General features: G+C 46.0%; 1 protein-coding gene across 1 annotated transcript in view; it reads left to right on the plus strand.

Moving 5' to 3' along the window:
- The window catches only part of POP1 (POP1 homolog, ribonuclease P/MRP subunit), a 128,694-nt gene that overhangs the window by 40,725 nt on the left and 66,520 nt on the right, over window positions 1–21,449 (plus strand). Inside the window, exons 5-7 of the mRNA XM_063924171.1 lie at window positions 15,983–16,231; window positions 17,060–17,147; window positions 18,764–18,951. Of these exons, the coding sequence (XP_063780241.1) occupies window positions 15,983–16,231; window positions 17,060–17,147; window positions 18,764–18,951 (525 nt within the window). The remainder of the gene's footprint in view (window positions 1–15,982; window positions 16,232–17,059; window positions 17,148–18,763; window positions 18,952–21,449) is intronic.

Below are 21,449 nucleotides of genomic sequence, written 5' to 3' on the forward strand. Positions count from 1 at the left end.
ATCACAGGACCCTTGGGACCCTTCACTGCTTATTAAGAAGCTAGTGTCCGGGTCCCGCGGCCCCCTGCGCACCGGATGGTGTAGGCGGTGGTAAGTATTCTCATTAAAAGCTGGTGCCTCCCAGCAGGGCTAGACCATTGTGCTAGCTACTCTAGGGCAGGGGCGCATATTTTATACTAAGGGTATATGTTTGCACTCTCTGCCTCGCTTCCGATTAGGATGCTTGTCTCTCAGCTCCCACCCGCTACTGATACTGCACCTCTGTTGGTATTTTCCTGCTTCACACAGTGGGCGGGTACCTGTGTGGGCATATTACCTTTAAATACGGCGACTCTGCAGCAGACATTGTCCCCATCAACTTTTTTCTCTACATGTTCAGCTGACACATGATTCACCTGCTGCGGATGGGGGGCCATCCCTGCACTGGCTGTTTGCATCAGGCCGAGCTAGCCGGAGAGGGGTGCAAGCCCCATATCTGTATGCTGCACTGCATAGGGGGCTCCTAGTATCTATGACGGCACGCTTTATAAATGGAGGAGGTGCAGCATTACTATGTCGGCGCTTGACCATTCATGTCAGTGCAGAGGCTGGTAGTACTGCAGCAACCGGGTTTATACTTTACCGACACTATTTTAAATTAAATCTGCAGCGGGAATGCTGGGAGGCGGGGTAAGCATCTTCCCCCACGGAAGGGGTCGCCCTTGCTCAGGGGCTGTGCTGGGAGTTGTTGTTGTTGTTATTATTATTATTTAGCGCGCACATACTCCAGCGCTTTTACAGAGAATATTTGCCCATTCACATCAGTCCCTGCTCCCAGTGGAGCTTACAATCTATATTCCCTATCACATGGCACACACACGCTAGGGTTAATTTCTCTGACGTCCTAGTGGATGCTGGGAACTCCGTAAGGACCATGGGGAATAGACGGGCTCCGAAGGAGACTGGGCACTCTAAAGAAAGATTTGGTACTATCTGGTGTGCACTGGCTCCTCCCTCTATGCCCCTCCTCCAGACCTCAGTTAGAATCTGTGCCCGGCCAGAGCTGGGTGTTCCTAGTGAGCTCCCCTGAGCTTGCTAGAAAGAAAGTATTTGTTAGGTTTTTTATTTTCAGTGAGCTTCTGCTGGCAACAGACTCACTGCTACGTGGGACTGAGGGGAGAGAAGCAAACCTACCTGCTTGCAGCTAGCTTGTGCTTCTTAGGCTACTGGACACCATTAGCTCCAGAGGGTTCGAACACAGGGCCCGACCTCGATCGTCCGTTCCCGGAGCCGCGCCGCCGTCCCCCTTGCAGAGCCAGAAGACGGAAGAATCGACGAAAAAACGGCGGCTGAAGACTCCTGTCTTCATTAAGGTAGCGCACAGCACTGCAGCTGTGCGCCATTGCTCCCACAGCACACCACACGCTCCGGTCACTGGTGGGTGCAGGGCGCTGGGGGGGGGGGGGAGAAGCCCGCCGCGGAGGGGGCGGGGCTTTCTCCCTCAGCACACCAGCGCCATTTTCTCTTCACAGCTCCGCTGGAAGGACGCTCCCCAGGCTCTCCCCTGCAGTATACACTACAACAAGGGTAAAAAAGAGAGGGGGGGCACATAAATTTAGGCGCAAATGTGATATAAGCAGCTATTGGGAAAAAGTCACTTTTCGTTTAGTAAAAATACCTGATTTATATAGCGCTGTGGTGTGTGCTGGCATTCTCTCTCTCTCTCTCTCTCTCTGTCTCCCCAAAGGACTTCTGTGGGGTCCTGTCCTCAGTCAGAGCATTCCCTGTGTGTGTGCGGTGTGTCGGTACGGCTGTGTCGACATGTTTGATGAGGAGGGTTACGCGGAGCAGATAAGTGTGGTGTCGCCCCCGACGGGGCCGACACCGGAGTGGATGGATATGTGGAAGGTATTAACCGACAGTGTCAACTCTATACATAAAAGGTTTGATGACGCAGCAGCCTTGGGACAGCCGGCTTCTCAGCCCGCGCCTGCCCAGGTGTCTCAGAGGCCATCAGGGGCTCATAAACGCCCGCTAGCTCAGCTGGCAGACACAGATGTCGACACGGAGTCTGACTCCAGTGTAGATGAGGATGAGACAAATGTACAGTCCACAAGGGCCATCCGATGCATGATTACTGCAATGAAAAATGTATTACACATTTCTGACATTAACCCGGTTACCACCAAAAAGGGTATTATGTTTGGGGAGAAAAAACTGCCAGTGACTTTTCCCCCATCTGATGAGTTAAATGAATTGTGTGAAGAAGCGTGGTGTTCCCCTGGTGATTTATAAGAGGCTACTGATGGCGTACCCTTTCCCGGCAACGGATAGGCTACGTTGGGAAACATCCCCTAGGGTGGACAAGGCGCTCACACGCTTATCAAAAAAGGTGGCACTGCCGTCTCAGGATACGGCCGCCCTAAAGGAGCCTGCAGATGGAAAGCAGGAGGCTATCCTGAAGTCTGTATATACACACTCAGGTACTATACTGAGACCTGCAATTGCTTCAGCATGGATGTGTAGTGCTGCAGCAGCATGGTCTGGTACCCTGTCAGACAACATTGATTCCCTCGACAGGGATACTATTTTGCTAACCATAGAGCATATAAAAGACGTCGTCTTATATATGAGGGATGCACAGAGGGACATTTGCCTGCTGGCATCTAGAATTAATGCAATGTCCGTTTCTGCCAGGAGAGTATTATGGACTCGGCAGTGGACAGGTGATGCTGATTCTAAAAAACACATGGAGGTTTTGCCTTATAAGGGTGAGGAATTGTTTGGGGACGGTCTCTCGGACCTCGTATCCACAGCAACAGCTGGGAAGTCGACTTTTTTACCTCAGGTTCCCTCACAGCCTAAGAAAGCACCGTATTATCAAGTACAGTCCTTTCGGCCTCAGAAAGGCGAGCGGGTCAGAGGCGCATCCTTTCTGCCCAGAGGCAGGGGTAGAGTAAAGAAGCTGCACCATGCAGCCAGTTCCCAGGAACAAAAATCCTCCCCTGCTTCCACTAAGTCCACCGCATGACACTGGGGCTCCACAGGTGGGGGCGCCTCTCCGGAACTTCAGCGACCAGTGGGTTCGCTCGCAGGTGGATCTCTGGGTTATACAAGTGGTATCTCAGGGATACAAGCTGGAGTTCGAGGCGACTCCCCCTCGCCGTTACCTCAAATCAGCCTTGCCAGCTGCTCCCAGGGAAAGGGAGGTAGTACTGGCGGCAATCCACAAGCTGTACCTCCAGCAGGTGATAATCAAGGTTCCCCTCCTTCGACAGGTAGGGGGTTACTGTTCCACAATGTTTGTGGTACCGAAACCATTCTAAATTTGAAATCCTTGAACACTTATATAAGGAAGTTCAAGTTCAAAATGGAATCGCTCAGGGCGTTTATTGCAAGCCTGGAAGAGGGGGATTTTATGGTGTCGCTGGACATCAAGGATGCTTACCTGCATGTCCCCATTTACCCGCCTCACCAAGAGTACCTCAGGTTTGTGGTACAGGACTGTCATTACCAATTCCAGACGTTGCCGTTTGGTCTGTCCATGGCACCGAGGGTATTTACCAAGGTAATGGCAGAAATGATACTCCTTCGAAAGAAGGGAGTTATAATTATCCCGTACTTGGACGATCTCCTTATAAAGGCGAGGTCCAAGGAGCAGTTGTTAGTCAGCGTAGCACTATTTCGGGAAGTGTTGCAACAGCACGGCTGGATTCTGAATATCCCAAAGTCGCAGCTGATTCCTGCGACGCGTCTGCTGTTCTTGGGCATGATTCTGGACACAGAACAGAAGATGGTGTTTCTCCCCGGGGAGAAGGCCCAGGAATTGTCATCTCTGGTCAGGGACCTCCTGAAACCAAAACAGTTGTCTGTGCATCAGAGCACGCGGGTCCTGGGAACGATGGTGGCTTCTTACGAAGCAATTCCTTTCGGCAGATTCCATGCAAGGATCTTTCAGTGGGATCTGTTAGACAAATGGTCCGGATCGCATCTTCAGATGCATCGGTTGATCACCCTGTCCCCGAGGGCCAGGGTGTGTCTGCTGTGGTGGCTGCAGAGTGCTCATCTTCTCGAGGGCCGCAGATTCGGCATACAGGACTTGGTCCTGGTGACCACGGATGCGAGCCTCCGAGGATGGGGGGCAGTCACTCAGGGAAGAAACTTCCAAGGACAGTGGTCAAGTCAGGAGACTTCCCTACACATAAATATACTGGAACAAAGGGCCATTTACAACACCCTGAGTCAAGCAGAGCCCCTGCTTCAAAACCAACCGGTGCTGATTTAGTCAGACAACATCACGGCGGTCGCCCATGTAAACCGACAGGGCGGCACAAGAAGCAGGATGGCAATGGCAGAAGCCACAAGGATTCTTCGATGGGCGGAGAATCACGTGCTAGCACTGTCAGCAGTGTTCATACCGGGAGTGGACAACTGGGAAGCAGACTTCCTCAGCAGGCACGACCTCCACCCGGGAGAGTGGGGACTTCATCCAGAAGTCTTCACACAGATTGTAAATCGTTGGGAACGGCCACAGGTGGACATGATGGCGTCCCGCCTCAACAAAAAGCTAAAAAGATATTGCGCCAGGTCAAGGGACCCTCAGGCGATAGCTGTGGACGCACTAGTGACACCGTGGGTGTACCAGTTGGTTTATGTGTTCCCTCCTCTTCCTCTCATACCCAAGGTACTGAGGATAATAAGAAAAAGAGTAAGAACTATACTCATCAACTATACTCATCGTTCCGGATTGGCCAAGAAGAACTTGGTACCCAGAACTACAAGAAATGATCTCAGAGGACCCATGGCCTCTGCCTCTCTGACAGGACCTGCTACAGCAGGGGCCCTGTCTGTTCCAAGACTTACCGTGGCTGCGTTTGACGGCATGGCGGTTGAACGCCGGATCCTAGCGGAAAAGGGCATTCCAGATGAAGTCATTCTTACGCTGATAAAAGCTAGGAAGGATGTGACCGCAAAACATTATCACCGCATATGGCGAAAATATGTTGCTTGGTGTGAGGCCAGGAAGACCCCAACAGAGGAATTCCAGCTGGGTCGATTTCTGCACTTCCTACAGTCAGGGGTGACTATGGGCCTAAAATTGGGGTCCATAAAGGTCCAGATTTCGGCCCTCTCTATTATCTTTCAAAAAGAACTGGCTTCACTGCCTGAAGTTCAGACGTTTGTTAAGGGAGTGCTGCATATTCAGCCCCCTTTTGTGCCTCCAGTGGCACCCTGGGATTTCAACGTTGTGTTGGATTTTCTGAAATCACATTGGTTTGAGCCACTTAAGACCGTGGATAGTGTTCACTCTAGGAATTTTTTAGGGCAGGGTGCTGATCACGGGTAGGGCACATTTTTCGTTCGGGAGGGCACATTTTTCAATTAGAAGGGCAAAATTAGGTACATACTATAATGCTTGGTCCTCCCATTCCCACATGATAAAGAATGGGCAGTGCGCGCCAAAGGCGAAAATTTAGGGGCGTTGTTTTTCGTGGGGTTAGGGGCATGGCCACATAATAGTGGCAATTCACATTACACCACACAATAGTGCAGCTAATACACACTGCACCAGGTAGAACCTCCTATACACACTGCGACAGGTAGAGCACGTTATACATATTGCGCCAGGCAGAGCACATTCTACACTTTGCGCCAGGCAGAGCACGTTATACACATTGCGCCAGGTAGAGAGCACTGAGACACACTGCACCAGGTAGAGAGCACTGAGACACACTGCACCAGGTAGAGAGCACTGAGACACACTGCACCAGGTAGAGAGCACTGAGACACACTGCACCAGGTAGAGAGCACCGAGACACACTGCACCAGGTAGAGAGCACCGAGACACACTGCACCAGGTAGAGAGCACCGAGAAACATTGCACCAGGTAGAGAGCACTGAGAAACATTGCACCAGGTAGAGAGCACCGAGAAACATTGCACCAGGTAGAGAGCACTGAGAAACATTGCACCAGGTAGAGAGCACCGAGAAACATTGCACCAGGTAGAGAGCACCGAGAAACATTGCACCAGGTAGAGAGCACCGAGAAACATTGCACCAGGTAGAGAGCACCGAGAAACATTGCACCAGGTAGAGAGCACCGAGAAACATTGCACCAGGTAGAGAGCACCGAGAAACATTGCACCAGGTAGAGAGCACCGAGAAACATTGCACCAGGTAGAGAGCACCGAGAAACATTGCACCAGGTAGAGAGCACCGAGAAACATTGCACCAGGTAGAGAGCACCGAGAAACATTGCACCAGGTAGAGAGCACCGAGAAACATTGCACCAGGTAGAGAGCACCGAGAAACATTGCACCAGGTAGAGAGCACCGAGAAACATTGCACCAGGTAGAAAGCACTGAGACACATTGGAGGAGGAGGGGGGGGGGGGGGGTAGATGGTTCCGCACACACATAAGACAAGGGGTAGTGGGGCCACACACAGGGGGTTGGGGGGGGCAGGAGGGCACAAGGTGTCACACACACGGGGGGGGGGGGGGGCGCACAAACCAGGGTGAGGGGGGTAAAGTGTGCCACACACAAAGGCTGGGGGTAAATGGGGTCACATGCAGGGGGTGGGGGCAGGATATGGCAATGCATTAAAATACATGTTCATTACTTTGTGTGTATCTACTTACTCACACTCTGGCAGCTGAGGGTCACACTCCGGTAGATGGGTACGCTGGCCAGTGGCACTGGCTGGTGGGAGATGGGGGCTGCCCGCGGGTGTCTGGCCATGCACACAGAGAGGAGGGAGGGCTGGGTTTGCCTCGGCGGGAGAGGCAAACCCAGCCCTCCTGTCTCTCGCAGAGGAGGGGAGATGCGGCGGCTGACAACTAAGGACGGACGAGGTGGGCGGGCGGGACGGACGAGGTGGGCGGGACAGATGGGGCGGTACAGACGGGGCGGGCCGCGGAGGTCTCTGTCTCTCATGCAGGGAGACAGTGTGACTGTGATTAAGCACACTGGATTACTGCAGTAATGTGTCCGGTGGCTTGGCGGGGTCCGGCGGGCAGCAAAGTGCGGGGCGGGAGGGCGCTCACAAATGGGCAGGGCGGCATTCAGGTGTCTAAAAAAGGGGCAGGGCGCAGCGCCCTGTGAAAGACACCTAGAGTGAACACTACGTGGAGTTAAAGTATCTCACGTGGAAGGTGGTCATGCTGTTGGCCTTAGCTTTGGCTAGGCGTGTGTCAGAACTGGCGGCTTTGTCATGTAAAAGCCCATATCTGATTTTCCATATGGACAGGGCAGAATTGAGGACTCGTCCCCAATTTCTCCCAAAGCTGGTATCAGCGTTTCATTTGAACCAACCTATTGTGGTGCCTGCGGCTACTCGGGACTTGGAGGACTCCAAGTTGCTGGACGTAGTCCGGGCCCTGAAAATGTATGTTTCCAGGACGGCTAGAGTCAGAAAGACTGACTCGCTATTTATCCTGCATGCACCCAACAAAATAGGTGCTCCTGCTTCAAAGCAGACTATTGGTCCTTACGGAGTTCCCAGCATCCACTAGGACGTCAGAGAAAATAAGAATTTACTCACTATATCATTACTCATTATATTTCTTGTAGTCCGTAGTGGATGCTGGGCGCCCGTCCCAAGTGCGGACTCTCTGCAATACTTGTATATAGTTATTGCTTAACTTAAGGGTTATTGTTATGAGCTATCTTTTGAATGAGGCTCAGTTTTTTGTTCATACTGTTAACTGGGTATAGTTATCACGAGTTGTACGGTGTGATTGGTGTGGCTGGTATGAGTCTTACCCTGGATTCCAAATCCTTTCCTTGTAATGTCAGCTCTTCCGGGCACAGTTTCCTTAACTGAGGTCTGGAGGAGGGGCATAGAGGGAAGAGCCAGTGCACACCAGATAGTACCTAATCTTTCTTTTAGAGTGCCCAGTCTCCTGCGGAGCCCGTCTATTCCCCATGGTCCTTACGGAGTTCCCAGCATCCACTACGGACTATGAGAAATAGAATTACCGGTGAGTAAATTCTTATTTTTTGTTAGGAGCCAATTTACCTACCAGTATATTTTTGGATTGTGGTAGGAAACCGGAGAAAACCCACGCAAGTACGGGGAGAATATACAAACTCTACACAGTTAGGGCCATGGTGGGAATCGAACCCATGACCTCAGTGTTTTGAGGTAGTAATGCTAACCATTACACCATCCATACTGCCCCTTGGTATAGCATCTCCCTGGGTTCTCAGTTTCCTGTTATTCCCGCAGGGGGGTTAACTCCACACCCATTCCCCTCAGGCTGCATGGCCACCTATATCTTTCTGTGAGTAGCTGCAGATCATATTCAAGTGCCTGGCTTGCTTAGATCCCTTCTCTTATGTAGAAGGGAGCTAAAGTGTATTGCAACAGCAGCGCTGGCTTAGTGGGCAGCATTGTGTACATTGATCTCTGTTTCTATCTCTTCTATAGCACAGTCTGTATGTCAGCAGGTATAGGGTGATGTAGCCTATTCAGATTCCATGGTGAGCTTGTTATCAATATGAAAAATATTATAATCTGCTGCTCAATCCCTGTCTGGGGGCCGTATCATATATATATATATATATAATTATATTATATTATATTTCTCAAAAAAATAAAGGGAGCACTAAAATAACACATCCTAGATCTGATTGAATGAAATATTCTTATTAAATACTTTGTTCTTTACATTGTGTGATTTTGTTGTCAGCACATTCAACTAACATGATCAATGGAAATCAAATTTATAAACCCATGGAGGTCTGGATTTGGAGTCACACTCAAAATTAAAGTGGAAAAACACACTACAGGCTGATCTAACTTTGATGTAATGTCCTTAAAACCACTCAAAATGAGGCTCGGTAGTGTGTGTGGGCACCACGTGCCTGTATGACCTCCCTACAACGCCTGGGCATGCTCCTGATGAGGTGGCGGATGGTCTCCTGAGGCATCTCCTCACAGACCTGGACTAAAGCATCCGCCAACTCCTGGACAGTCTGTGGTGCAACGGGGCGTTGGTGGATGGAGCGAGACATGATGTCCCAGATGTGCTCAATTGGATTCAGGCCTGGGGAACGGGCGGGCCAATCCATAGCATCAATGCCTTCGTCTTGCAGGAACTGCTAACACACTCCAGCCACATGAGGTCTAGCATTGTCTTGCATTAGGAGGAACCCAGGGCCAACCGCACCAGCATATGGTCTCACAAGGGGTCTGAGGATCTCATCTCGGTACCTAATGGCAGTCAGGCTAACTCTGGCGAGCACATGGAGGGCTGTGCGGCCCCCCAAAGAAATGCCACCCCACACAGTTACTGACCCACTGCCAAACCGGTCATGCTGGAGGATGTAGCAGGCAGCAGAACGTTCTCCTTGACTTCTCCAGACTGTCACGTCTGTCACATGTGTTCAGTGAGAACCTGCTTTCATCTGTGAATAGCACAGGGCGCCAGTGGCGAATTTGCCACTCTTGGTGTTCTCTGGCAAATGCCAAACGTCCTGCACGGTGTTGGGCTGTAAGCACAACCCCCACCTGTGGACGTCGGGCCCTCATACCACCCTCATGGAGTCTGTTTTGAGTAGACACATGCACATTTGTGGCTTGCTGGAGGTCATTTTGCAGGGCTCTGGCAGTGTTCCTCCTTGCACAAAGGTGGAGGTAGCGGTCCTGCTGCTGGGTTGTTGCCCTCCTACGGCCTCCACCACGTCTCCTGATGTACTAGCCTGTCTCCTGGTAGCGCCTCCATGCTCTGGACATTACGCTGACAGACGCAGCAAACCTTGCCACAGCTCGCATTGATGTGCCATCCTGGATGAGCTGCACTACCTGAGCCACTTGTGTGGGTTGTAGACTCCGTCTCATGCTACCACTAGAGTGAAAGCACCACCAGCTTTCAAAAAAACATCAGCCAGAAAGCATAGGAGCTGAGAAGTGGTCTGTGGTCACCACCTGCAGAACAACTCCTTTATTGGGGGTGTCTTGCTAATTGCCTATAATTTCCACCTGCTGTCTATTCCATTTGCACAACAGCATGTGCAATTGATTGTCAATCAGTGTTGCTTCCTAAGTGGACAGTTTGATTTCAGAGAAGTGTGATTGATTTGGAGTTACGTGTATGTATGTATGTATGTATGTATGTATATATATATATATATATATATATATATATATATATATATATATATGTATATATATGTATATGTATAGTGATGGTTAAAATGGAATTAATTAGGTGGATCACAAGATTATTAAAAATGGCCTTAGGCACTTATCTGATTAAAACAAAACTTCAATCCGGTGTTCATCATTTTGGAAATCATGTAAAAGAAGAAACAGCAAACATAGTGTGTATCGTTCACAAATAAAAATAGAGCAATTTTGCTATAAAAAGGTACCAATATTTTAGGGAATTTTTGCTATTCCCAATAAAACAGTGTGTATCGTTCACAGATAAAAATAAAGCAATTTTGCTATAAAAAGGTACCAATATTTTAGGGAATTTTTGCTATTCCCAATAAAATTATAATCTGTAGCTTCACGACATAAAATACAGATTTTAATGAACAATACAAAACACGGCTAGACAACACACGTACAAGATTCTAAAATCTTAAAAGCTTATCTGTCCGTTCTATGTGCAAGGGAATCAGTAACCAATTGTTCCATGGACACAGGATAGCCAAAGTTTATGCGTACAGGATAAAAGTAGTTCAAATGCTTATCTGTCCATCAATAGGAGTTTCAGCAGCAAACGGTCCCAACGCGTTTCGTCCTTCAAGGTGTGGACTTCTTCAAGGGGATCAGCAGAGTGAGCTAGGACTGCTCCATTTATACCATAAAGCAGGAAGTTGTAATAACCTTACTTAGTGACATCACATCCTGTGGTGTCAATCTTGTATTATGTTTAAAATACACATAAAAATGCTAGAAAGCATACTGAAATAATAAGTAGGGGATGATGCTAGAGTGCAGTGAGTGGCCTGTGCAATAAATTGCATGAAAAATGATGGTGAATGGTGTTTAAGATGAAAAGACGGCGGTGGAACGCACCGCCATCTTGTATACGTCACTTCCGCCCATTTTGTGACGTCACTTCCGCCCGTTTTATGACGGGAAAAGGACTTGAAGCAGAGAATAGCGGAACGCCTGGTGGAACGCATGTCCGCCTATGTGGTGGAACGCACCACCATCTTGTGTGAATGGAATGCGGAAATAAAGTGAACGTTCGGCGGTGAAGCGCATATTCAAGATACGGATGTAGTGAGGGGAGAGGGAGAATTTCGTAGCCATGGAGATTTTAAACAAAAAAGGGGTTTAAAGGAACCAGAGTTTATAGTGACTTAAAGTGACAGTGCTTAATGTTTATTAAAATATTGTTAATGACCGTGCAGTGATAGTACTGGTATCTAAAAGATTTGTGCATATGATTAAAACTATTCAGCAAGGGATAGTGTGCAGGTGTAATCATTTTTATATATAGAAACACAGATAAAATATATAAATATAGAGAAAAACAATGTTTTTTTAAAAAAGTGTACATAATATCCCATTTGGGGGGGAGGAATTATTTCCAGATTATATTTTTGTGGAGTGCAGGGATGCTAGAGTAAAAAGACAGAGATAAAAGGTATATCAGTATTATGTAACATTAAATATTAAATATATATGTATATATATAAAAAAAGGATATAAAATTACAGAAAAATGTGGTTTTCGTGTTGGTAATAATAAAACAGCATAAAAAAGACATAAGGAAGACATAAAGAAGAATTCATGTGATGGATGGGTGTATAAACCAGATCTTATTGAAGAAAGGGGGCGATTTCAAAGGCTTCGTTTAGTCCTTGTGGTGATAATGTTTGTAGTTCATGTATCCAAAACATTTCGCGCTTGGAGAGTTTATTTAGTATATCTCCACCTCTATCTCCGAGTTTTACCCATTCGATCGCTTTATAGGTGATTTCTTCTGGGTTGGATTTGTGTTTATCTATGAAATGTTTTGATACTGTGTGATTGTCCACTTTGTTTTTAATATTTCGGATGTGTTCTTGTATCCGAAGTTTTAGAATTCTCTTGGTTTTGCCCACATATTTTAGGCCGCACGTGCATTCCAGTAAATATATGATCATTGTGGAATTGCAGTTGAGGAAGTCTTTGATTGGATATTCCTTTGTGTTGTTGTAATTGAAAATTTTTTTTCTGTTGGGATGAAGAAACTTACAAATATTACAGTTGCCACATTTATAACTGCCTTTGCAGGTTCCAATGGTATTTCTTGTGTTTGTGATTTCGGTTGGCAAGTGGCTTGGAGCCAAAATGTCCTTTAGATTGCTTGTTTTGCGAAAAACTATATCTGGTTTAGACGGGAGTATTTCCTTCAGGATGGGATCCAGAAGAAGGAGATCCCAATGTTTATTAATAGACTGTCTGATTTGTTTTTCTTGATTACAAAAAGTGGTGATGAAAGGGGTGAAATTCTTGTCTTTTTCTTTGTTGTTTTTGCTGAATAAAGCTTGTCTGGATGTGCTGTCTGTTTTCTCTAATGCTTTGTTGATTACTGTGTCAGGATATTCTCTCTCCTTGAATCTATTTGCATAAGTGGTTAGTTGATTTGTACAGTCTTGTTGGTCGCTGCAGTTGCGCTTAATGCGAAAGAATTGGGAATAAGGGATGTTTGTCTTCCAATTTTTCGCGTGGCAGCTTTTGAAGTGGAGATAGCTATTGGTGTCGACACTTTTGATGTGATTACTGGTGACGATCTGAGTTCCATTGTTTGACAAGGTTAAGTCCAGGAAGTTAATTTGTTTTTTGTTTATTTCATGTGTGAACTTAAGATTGTAGCTGTTGGATTCTAATGTACATAAAAAGGTATTGCAGGTATCCAGGTCTCCTTTCCAAACTATCAAAATGTCGTCAATGTACCTCTTGTAGACGATCAAATTAGGAAGATGTGGATTATTGTTGTAGATATGTTCTTCTTCCCATGCTCCCATCAGTAGATTGGCGAAACTAGGCGCGAAGGTAGTGCCCATTGCGGTCCCGCAAGTTTGTAGAAAAAAGGTTTTTTGGAAAATGAAATAATTGTGGGTAAGAGTAAATCTCATAAAGTCACAGATTGCATTTTTATGAATAGTTGTAATGTCCGCATCTCTATCCATAAATTTTCTGCAGGATTCTATACCTTTCTCGTGTTTAATGCATGTATACAAGCTTTGTACGTCAACTGTAATCCAGATGTAATCCTCTTTCCATTCAATTTCAGACAAAAATTGAATCACATTGCCTGTATCTTTCAGGTATGATGGTAGGGACATGACATATTTTTGTAAAAATATATCGATATATTGTGATAGATGGTGGTGCGTTCCACCACATAGGCGGACATGCGTTCCACCAGGCGTTCCGCTATTCTCTGCTTCAAGTCCTTTTCCCGTCATAAAACGGGCGGAAGTGACGTCACAAAATGGGCGGAAGTGACGTATACAAGATGGCGGTGCGTTCCACCGGACGGCGTGTGCGTTCCACCGCCGTCTTTTCATCTTAAACACCATTCACCATCATTTTTCATGCAATTTATTGCACAGGCCACTCACTGCACTCTAGCATCATCCCCTACTTATTATTTCAGTATGCTTTCTAGCATTTTTATGTGTATTTTAAACATAATACAAGATTGACACCACAGGATGTGATGTCACTAAGTAAGGTTATTACAACTTCCTGCTTTATGGTATAAATGGAGCAGTCCTAGCTCACTCTGCTGATCCCCTTGAAGAAGTCCACACCTTGAAGGACGAAACGCGTTGGGACCGTTTGCTGCTGAAACTCCTATTGATGGACAGATAAGCATTTGAACTACTTTTATCCTGTACGCATAAACTTTGGCTATCCTGTGTCCATGGAACAATTGGTTACTGATTCCCTTGCACATAGAACGGACAGATAAGCTTTTAAGATTTTAGAATCTTGTACGTGTGTTGTCTAGCCGTGTTTTGTATTGTTCATTAAAATCTGTATTTTATGTCGTGAAGCTACAGATTATAATTTTATTGGGAATAGCAAAAATTCCCTAAAATATTGGTACCTTTTTATAGCAAAATTGCTTTATTTTTATCTGTGAACGATACACACTGTTTTATTGGGAATAGCAAAAATTCCCTAAAATATTGGTACCTTTTTATAGCAAAATTGCTCTATTTTTATTTGTGAACGATACACACTATGTTTGCTGTTTCTTCTTTTACATGATTTCCAAAATGATGAACACCGGATTGAAGTTTTGTTTTTATCAGATAAGTGCCTAAGGCCATTTTTAATAATCTTGTGATCCACCTAATTAATTCCATTTTAACCATCACTATACTCATTAGCGCTTGTACTCTCCACTACCTAATTTTACTATATGTGTATACCATGCACTAATCTTGTATTACGAGCTGCTACTCTTAAAAGAGTTTAAACGAGTTTTTTCCTTCTTACATCTTATACCGCACGTCTGTACTATAGCGCCTAGGTCTCTATTTTTCTATATATATATATATATATATATATATATATATATATATATATATATATATATATATATGTATAAATGTAATTTTTTTTTTTTGTGCAGGGAAAAGGAAAACAAGCTTGCTGTGTTACACACACACACACACACACACACACACACACACACACACACACACACACCCCCACACCTTCCTACTCTTAGGCTAGGCTACTCTGTGTAGCCACTTTAGGTAGGGACCTTGGCTTGCAGAACTCCTTCACTACCATAGTATTATGAAGTCTGTGATTACAGTAGGCTACCCTACCTGCAGCTAAAACAGGGGCAATGCCTACATCGGTGTGTGCCTCAATGTAACATATTTTGAGGTCATGTTGACAGTGACACACTGGCACCTATAGGTAATAACAGCACAGTCAGCTGGGTTGTCCTCTGTTTGAGAACAATAAAGTTGTGGGGGTTTTTTGTTGAAAACGATAGGGGGAAAACAGCCTGTAGCTGCGCAGTGAGGCTGAGGACTTGACCATATTCCAGAGAGTAATTGGTGAGATTAGTATCCTATGTGCTGGTTACTTATAATGGTGGTAAAGCTGGGCGAGGAGTAGCGGCTGTGCATTAGTTATTGGAGAATACATGTGTTGAAGGTTTGGTGTACCGACTTCACATCCCTAGTATAGTGTATATTTAGGCTTCAATTTGAGATAACCTTTACTGGTCAGACTGTTGCAAATTGCAGCTATCGGGAATACATAGGCAGAAGAGGATGGCGTATAAACAACCGTGATCTGACTTGTACCATTCTTTTTGGCAATTGACAGCCTACTATATGAAGCGGTGAAAAGAGTGGAGAAGGGGACCAGTGAAGAAGTTGCCCATAGCAATCAGTCAGCTCCTTCCTATCATTTTATAGTGTACTAGAATAAATGCTACCTCAAAGATGATCGGTTGCTAGAGGCAACTTGTCCACTTCTCCATTCTTCTCACTGGTTCTTACATCAGCCCCTGGACCTGCTTTTCTTTCAATCATAGATGAAAATATTATTTAAAGTTTAATGAGTAATAAAAATGTTATGGGTTTATTCTTGTGTAGAGTATTAAGTCACTGGGGGGGAATCTAAATCTTTTTTAAAGTTGCAATAAATTAATGGGTGCCCATTGTTGTAGTTCAGTTGTTTTGGGCGCCCTTTTAATTATCACACCCAATTAGATGGGGTTTAGCCACGTAAAGCAGCAAAACCCGACTAAACTAACCGCGTGTGTGTGTAAGTTTAAAAAAAAAAAAAAAGTGAAGAAAAATTTTTTTTTTTAAATTAAATAACATTTCATAGATGAATCTGCTTCGCTGAAGTCTTAAGGATAAACAACCCAGGGTAGAGATAACCAAATCCTATATTAATGGGTTCAAATATAACCGCAAACATTCTGGCATTATGGAAACATTTAAGGGCCACTTTTTCAAAAACTTGGACACAATCCAGTTTTATTCTTTAATTTTGTGTTATTCATTTTTAGATTGAGAAATCTGTGCACCAGAAGAAAGAGCAGCCGAAAAGCAAATGCCGCAAAGCGCGTAGACGCCATGGGAATCTTCAGTTGGAATTTAACCGCAGGCAGCGGAAGAACGTATGGCTGGAAACGCACATATGGCACACAAAACGGTTCCACATGCTGAAGAAGTGGGGGTTCTGCTTGGCAGACCGGCCTACAATGAAAAGTTACCGAGCGTGTTATCGGGCCATGTCCAATCGCTGTCTTCTGCAGGTAACTGTGACAAGAAAGTGATGACCTTGAAAATAGTTTATCCTGCTGGACACCCGTTCTCATCCAAACTGTGTTTAACATTGCTTGTATTCTTTGAACCATATGTTGTATTTTATACCAATTGTATGATTCTTAAATGTAACCAGGAGCTGTTGCGCACACAATCCTTTTTGTATGCCTTTTGTTGTGCGCTGTAATATACCCCCTGGTCATTGAGTCTATAAACAAACCACAGGAAACCCAGTCACATCTTCCTTTAGCAGACCTGTTGGAGCCACACTCCACTAGATGTCTGCAAGTGCCTTGAGGGTTGGAGAAGCTCATGGGGCAGCCCGTGAGAAGGGTCTAAAAATGTCACAACTTTATGGCCCTAGGCCTCTCAAATAATATTATGTTGTCCACCCTGTTACCTTTAGAGGAAACCAAGAGGTTTGACCACAAACTACCTTAAATAACCCTGGTTATTGCCCATGTGGAGTAGTAATAATAAATAATAGTACAATAGTACAAAAATACTTGGAAAATACATAGAATAACCATAAACCTAGTGACGAAACCAAACTCAGTGAAGGGGCAAGTGGACTAGAGATTAGAAATACTCAATATGGCTTTAAGAAGCAAACGATGGGTTGCACAGTGGCTAGTATGGAGCAAACTGCACTCGATGAGCCTGTACCTACTGAGTAGACCGACAGACCGGATCAGAGTCACAAGTGGGGTAAATATAGACTGAAAACAGAAATGCACTAGTGACAGGGATAGTGTTGGGATCGATGAAATATCTTCCCCCGATGTGCAAAAATTTTAACTCCACTGTTGTCTTCCTAGGATGTATCATACCTCTGTTGTGTGGAGTTAATGGGAAAAGAGGAGGCTCTATTGCAGGCGTTGTCCAGACTATGCAGCATAGATACAGGTAATGCTGTGATATCTGCTTATTTTCCGCCACCTCTGTTCAGTGACTGTAAAGCTGGGAAAATTTTGACCTATTTGGTAGTGTGTGGGTGTGGTGTGTGTGTGTGTGTGTGTGTGTGTGTGTGTGTGTGTGGGGGTGTTTTTTTTTTTTGTTTTTTTTTTAATAAGCATAGCACGGTGTTTTGCATGCCTTTAACATTTCCCTTTTTACGCAATTGTCAAAATTATATACAGTATAGGCCAATTCAATCCGCCGCGGAAGTCGCCGGAACGGAAGCACAGCATTTTATGCGCATTACCTTCAGCTTTCAGATTCTGTTCACACCCTACTGAGATGAGATCAGAATCTCGTACCGTTATGCACAGAAAAATGCACACAACAAGCTGCCATTGGCTAAATAAATCTACCACAGTGTTTTCGGAACCCAAGCTTGATTGTGTTTTACTATTAATTGGTTTAGTTAGTTCATTACGAGGTTTGTGCAATAGTTTCTGGATGCACAAAAAATATTTTATTTACAACCAAAGAGAACATGAAGCTTTTTTTTTTTTTTTTTTTCCAACGTATTTGCGAGAGGAGTCTATGCAAAGTTGCATGCGCTCAGACCACTTGGTGATGCAGCTGGGACCAGTACCAAGCAGGTATGTCTTCTACATGCTGGATGAGGGTGTCCACTGCAGCCTCTGGTGACTCTAAATAAATCCCACACATCTTGCTCTTGATTTGTGGGAACACAAAGAAGTCTCAGGGGGCCAAGTCTCCCATGGCAACATTCTGCAAACCACTCAAACGCAGTGGTGGTTCTGTCCCAAAAGCAGCTTGCGGTCAGTCAGAGCTCTCCTGCTGTAGCAGGCCACTTATGTAGCCGTAGGAGATCATGGCTTTCCAGTGGCCTCTGAGCAAGTTTTTGAAGGAAGTAAACACGCATCTGGCCAAGTTCTGAACAAGTGCACATGCACAGGGCCCGCACTGTGCATCGCATCTCAATAATGCGCTTGGTGGGGGGGCCATGGGGGTGGCGTTGCGGGTTTGCGACTGCAAAAACATACGTCATGTGGCTGCTGTGATGGAAAACATGGCTGACCTTCGCCTGCCTTAGCAGTTGGGCTGCGAAGGCAGGGGGCATCACTTATTTTGCGGTGACAGCGATGCGCTTGCTGGCGGCCATTAGCATGCTGGGCGGCCTTGCCCTGTGCTGGGTGGGCAACAGAATGCGAACAATTAGCAAACCTGAAGCTGAATAGGGTCCTACATACAGTTCTGCACCTTGACCTTTCGCAAGAACTTTAGTTACAGATTAAAGATCACAACTAGACAGTCAGATTGTGTCTACTCTACCTATGCCATGGGTCTTCAACCTGTGGCCCTCCAGCTGTTATGGAACTACACATCCCAGCTTGCCCTCCCACAGTTTTGCTATTAAGGCATCTTATAACTGAGGCAGGGCATGCTGGGATGTGTAATTCCGCAGCAGCTGGAGGGCCACAGGTTGGAGACCCATGACCTATGCACCACATAACTTCCTGAAACATATTGTACACCCCTCGTATACTAAGGCCTTTGTGTGACAGATACTTTTATCTAGTGCTGTAGTTCTTATTTTCTGCATCCCCCAGGCCCTTCCTTTGCTGCTGTGGCCTGTCTGGCTGGGAAGCGTCAGGGCTCCCTAACCCTCTACAGAGCTGATAAGTACCCGGAGGAAACATTAGGTCCCGTTACCTTTATTTGGAAACCCAGATGTGTTCCAGAATCAACGTGTGAGACTAGGCAACTGTGGATCTGGATGCACCCTGGTCTCAAGCAGGTACAAACATGCATTGTATCCCCTACTGTAAGCTATGCGTGTTAAAATGTATATGGGTCACAGTACTCTGAGATGGGAAAAAAATTAAAAGTTATGTTTGTTTGGTCGGGTCTCTCCCTCTAGTCCACTCCTGCTTGAGGAGACTCTTCCACTCTGGAGTGTAGTGAAGCAGAGCTAGTTCTTTAACGAGAAGGCCGGTGAAGGGAGGCCGGCTTAGCTACTCTCAATGCCCTGTTACATGCTGCTCACCTTGCAGCACCCACTGGTCAGCTCAGTCTTTATTACCGCTCTCCTATGAGTGTTTACAATGCAGCTCCTGTCTTCAGGGTGAGCAGAGTGTGCCGTCCACTCTTGGGGCTGCATGAAAGATAGGCTAGTCAGTTTGGGGCATTTTACACAAGCATCTTGCTGGGCGTATCTGTGCTACAGTAAGAACTGGAAGCTATAAATTATACCAGTGACCTCCCGTTTCTCCGAGACACTTGGCCTATTACGATGACTGTGTATGGCATATTCCTATACACCAGTGATTTTCAACCTTTTTTTTTACTCACGGCACACCGAACAATATTTTAAAATTCCCAAGGAACACCATCAGTTCCCCACAGAAAAAAACAAAAAAACACACATTGGCCCTCACAGTAAAAAAAAATTCCATACATACATTGGCCTACACAGAAAAACAATCACATTGCTCCCCACATAAATCCTATGCTCCCCACATGAATTATTCACATTGTTCCCCCTCATAAATCCTTATTCTTCCCACATAAATCTTTTTGAAATCCTATTGTTCCCCACAGGAGAAATAAAATAACAGATATACAGTATTAGCCCCTACCGGTCAGCTGTCCTCCTCCCTGTCCCTCAGTGGCAAGGGTGGTTCATAGTGGAATACTGAGCAGCAGGCTGTCGGGCAGGTGTGGATGTGGGTGGGCAAGGAAAGCCGTGTATGCAGGCGGGAACTGGAAGATGTGTATGCAGGTGGGTGGACTGGCTGGGTGGGTGGTGAGAGGTGGCAGCCGAGACCTATGATATCACACCGCCGCGTCTTCAAAGCATAGGTCACGGCCAGAGCACGACTGATCCTCTAAGAAGAGCCCGGGCCAACAGTTCACTCTGGAGGTGCAGGAAGCTGCTCTGGCTCCGCGGCACACCTTGCAACTGGTCGCAGCACACTGGTTGAAAAAGCCTGCTATACACTGTGCTTTCGTGCCTTGTTGTGTTAAAGGACAATGCATCCGAATTGTAAATTTACTTTACCCTCCTTTTAATCTTTGTAATGGTGCCAATTTCTAACTTATATGGGGCATTGCCAAGAGAAAGAGGAGACCGAACAATACAGAAGAGCTGAAGGCCGCTATTGAAGCATCCTGGTCTTCCATGACACCTCAGCAGTGCCACAGGCTGATAAAATCCATGCCACGCCGCATTGAGGCAGTAATTCATGCAAAAGGGGCCCAGACCAAGTACTGAGTACATATGCATGATTATACTTTTCAGAGGGCCAACATTTCTGTATTTAAAATCCTTTTTCTCATACGTCCTAGAGGATGCTGGGGTCCACTTATTGACCATGGGGTATAGACTGTTCCGCAGGAGCCATGGGCACTCAAGACTTTTCAATGGGTGTGAACTGGCTCCTCCCTCTATGCCCCTCCTCCAGACTTCAGTTTTAGAAATGTGACCAGGCAGACTGGATGCACTCTGAGGAGCTCTACTGAGTTTCCCTGAAAAAGACTTATGTTAGGTTTTTTATTTTCAGGGAGGACTGTTGGCAACAGACTCCCTGCTTCGTGGGACTACCCCCGCCAGTATTGATATTAACAGACCTTGCTGAGTGATAAACGCGCCATTTGCGGGGACGGAGCGTCTTCCTCAGGCAGCCAGCACACTGCTCAGCACCATTTCCTCTCTCTCCTCGGTTGCAGAGACGACGCTGGTCCTTTCCTCAACTTCTGGCAACAAGTACAGGGTGCAAATAAGGGGGGCACAAAGCGTTCTGTGGTGCATTACTAGTGTGAATTACTGTGTAAAAGCGCTGTTGTCTGTGGGCATTCTGTTTTCAGGCATTACATACTGGCGCTGGGGTTGTGAACTGGCTGCTCCTATACTGTGTCCCTCTGACAGATTTTGCTGTGGGTCTGTCCCCTTATAAGTCCCAGTGTGTCTGTGAGTGCTGTACACGTGTAAGGCATGTCTGAGGCAGGGAGTTCCTCCCCGGAGGAAGGCATTTTAGGGACACAGAGTTGTAATGTGGTGGCGCTGCCGGCACACCAAGAGCCTGCATGGGTGAAAGATATATGTGACAGTATGCATCTGATTAACAGGAGGTTAGATAAGTCTGAATCTCAGGCTGAATGCTGGAGAAAATCTGTGGAAGATGTGATTTTCAGGACTCTGTTCTTCCTTCTGCAGGCGGCCCCTCTGGTTAACATAAGAGACCTTTTGTGAATACTGATACCGACACAGACTCTGATTCTTGTGTCGACGATGGT

Source organism: Pseudophryne corroboree, chromosome 5, assembly GCF_028390025.1.
Source record: "Pseudophryne corroboree isolate aPseCor3 chromosome 5, aPseCor3.hap2, whole genome shotgun sequence".
In the NCBI taxonomy this organism is placed as follows: domain Eukaryota; kingdom Metazoa; phylum Chordata; class Amphibia; order Anura; family Myobatrachidae; genus Pseudophryne; species Pseudophryne corroboree.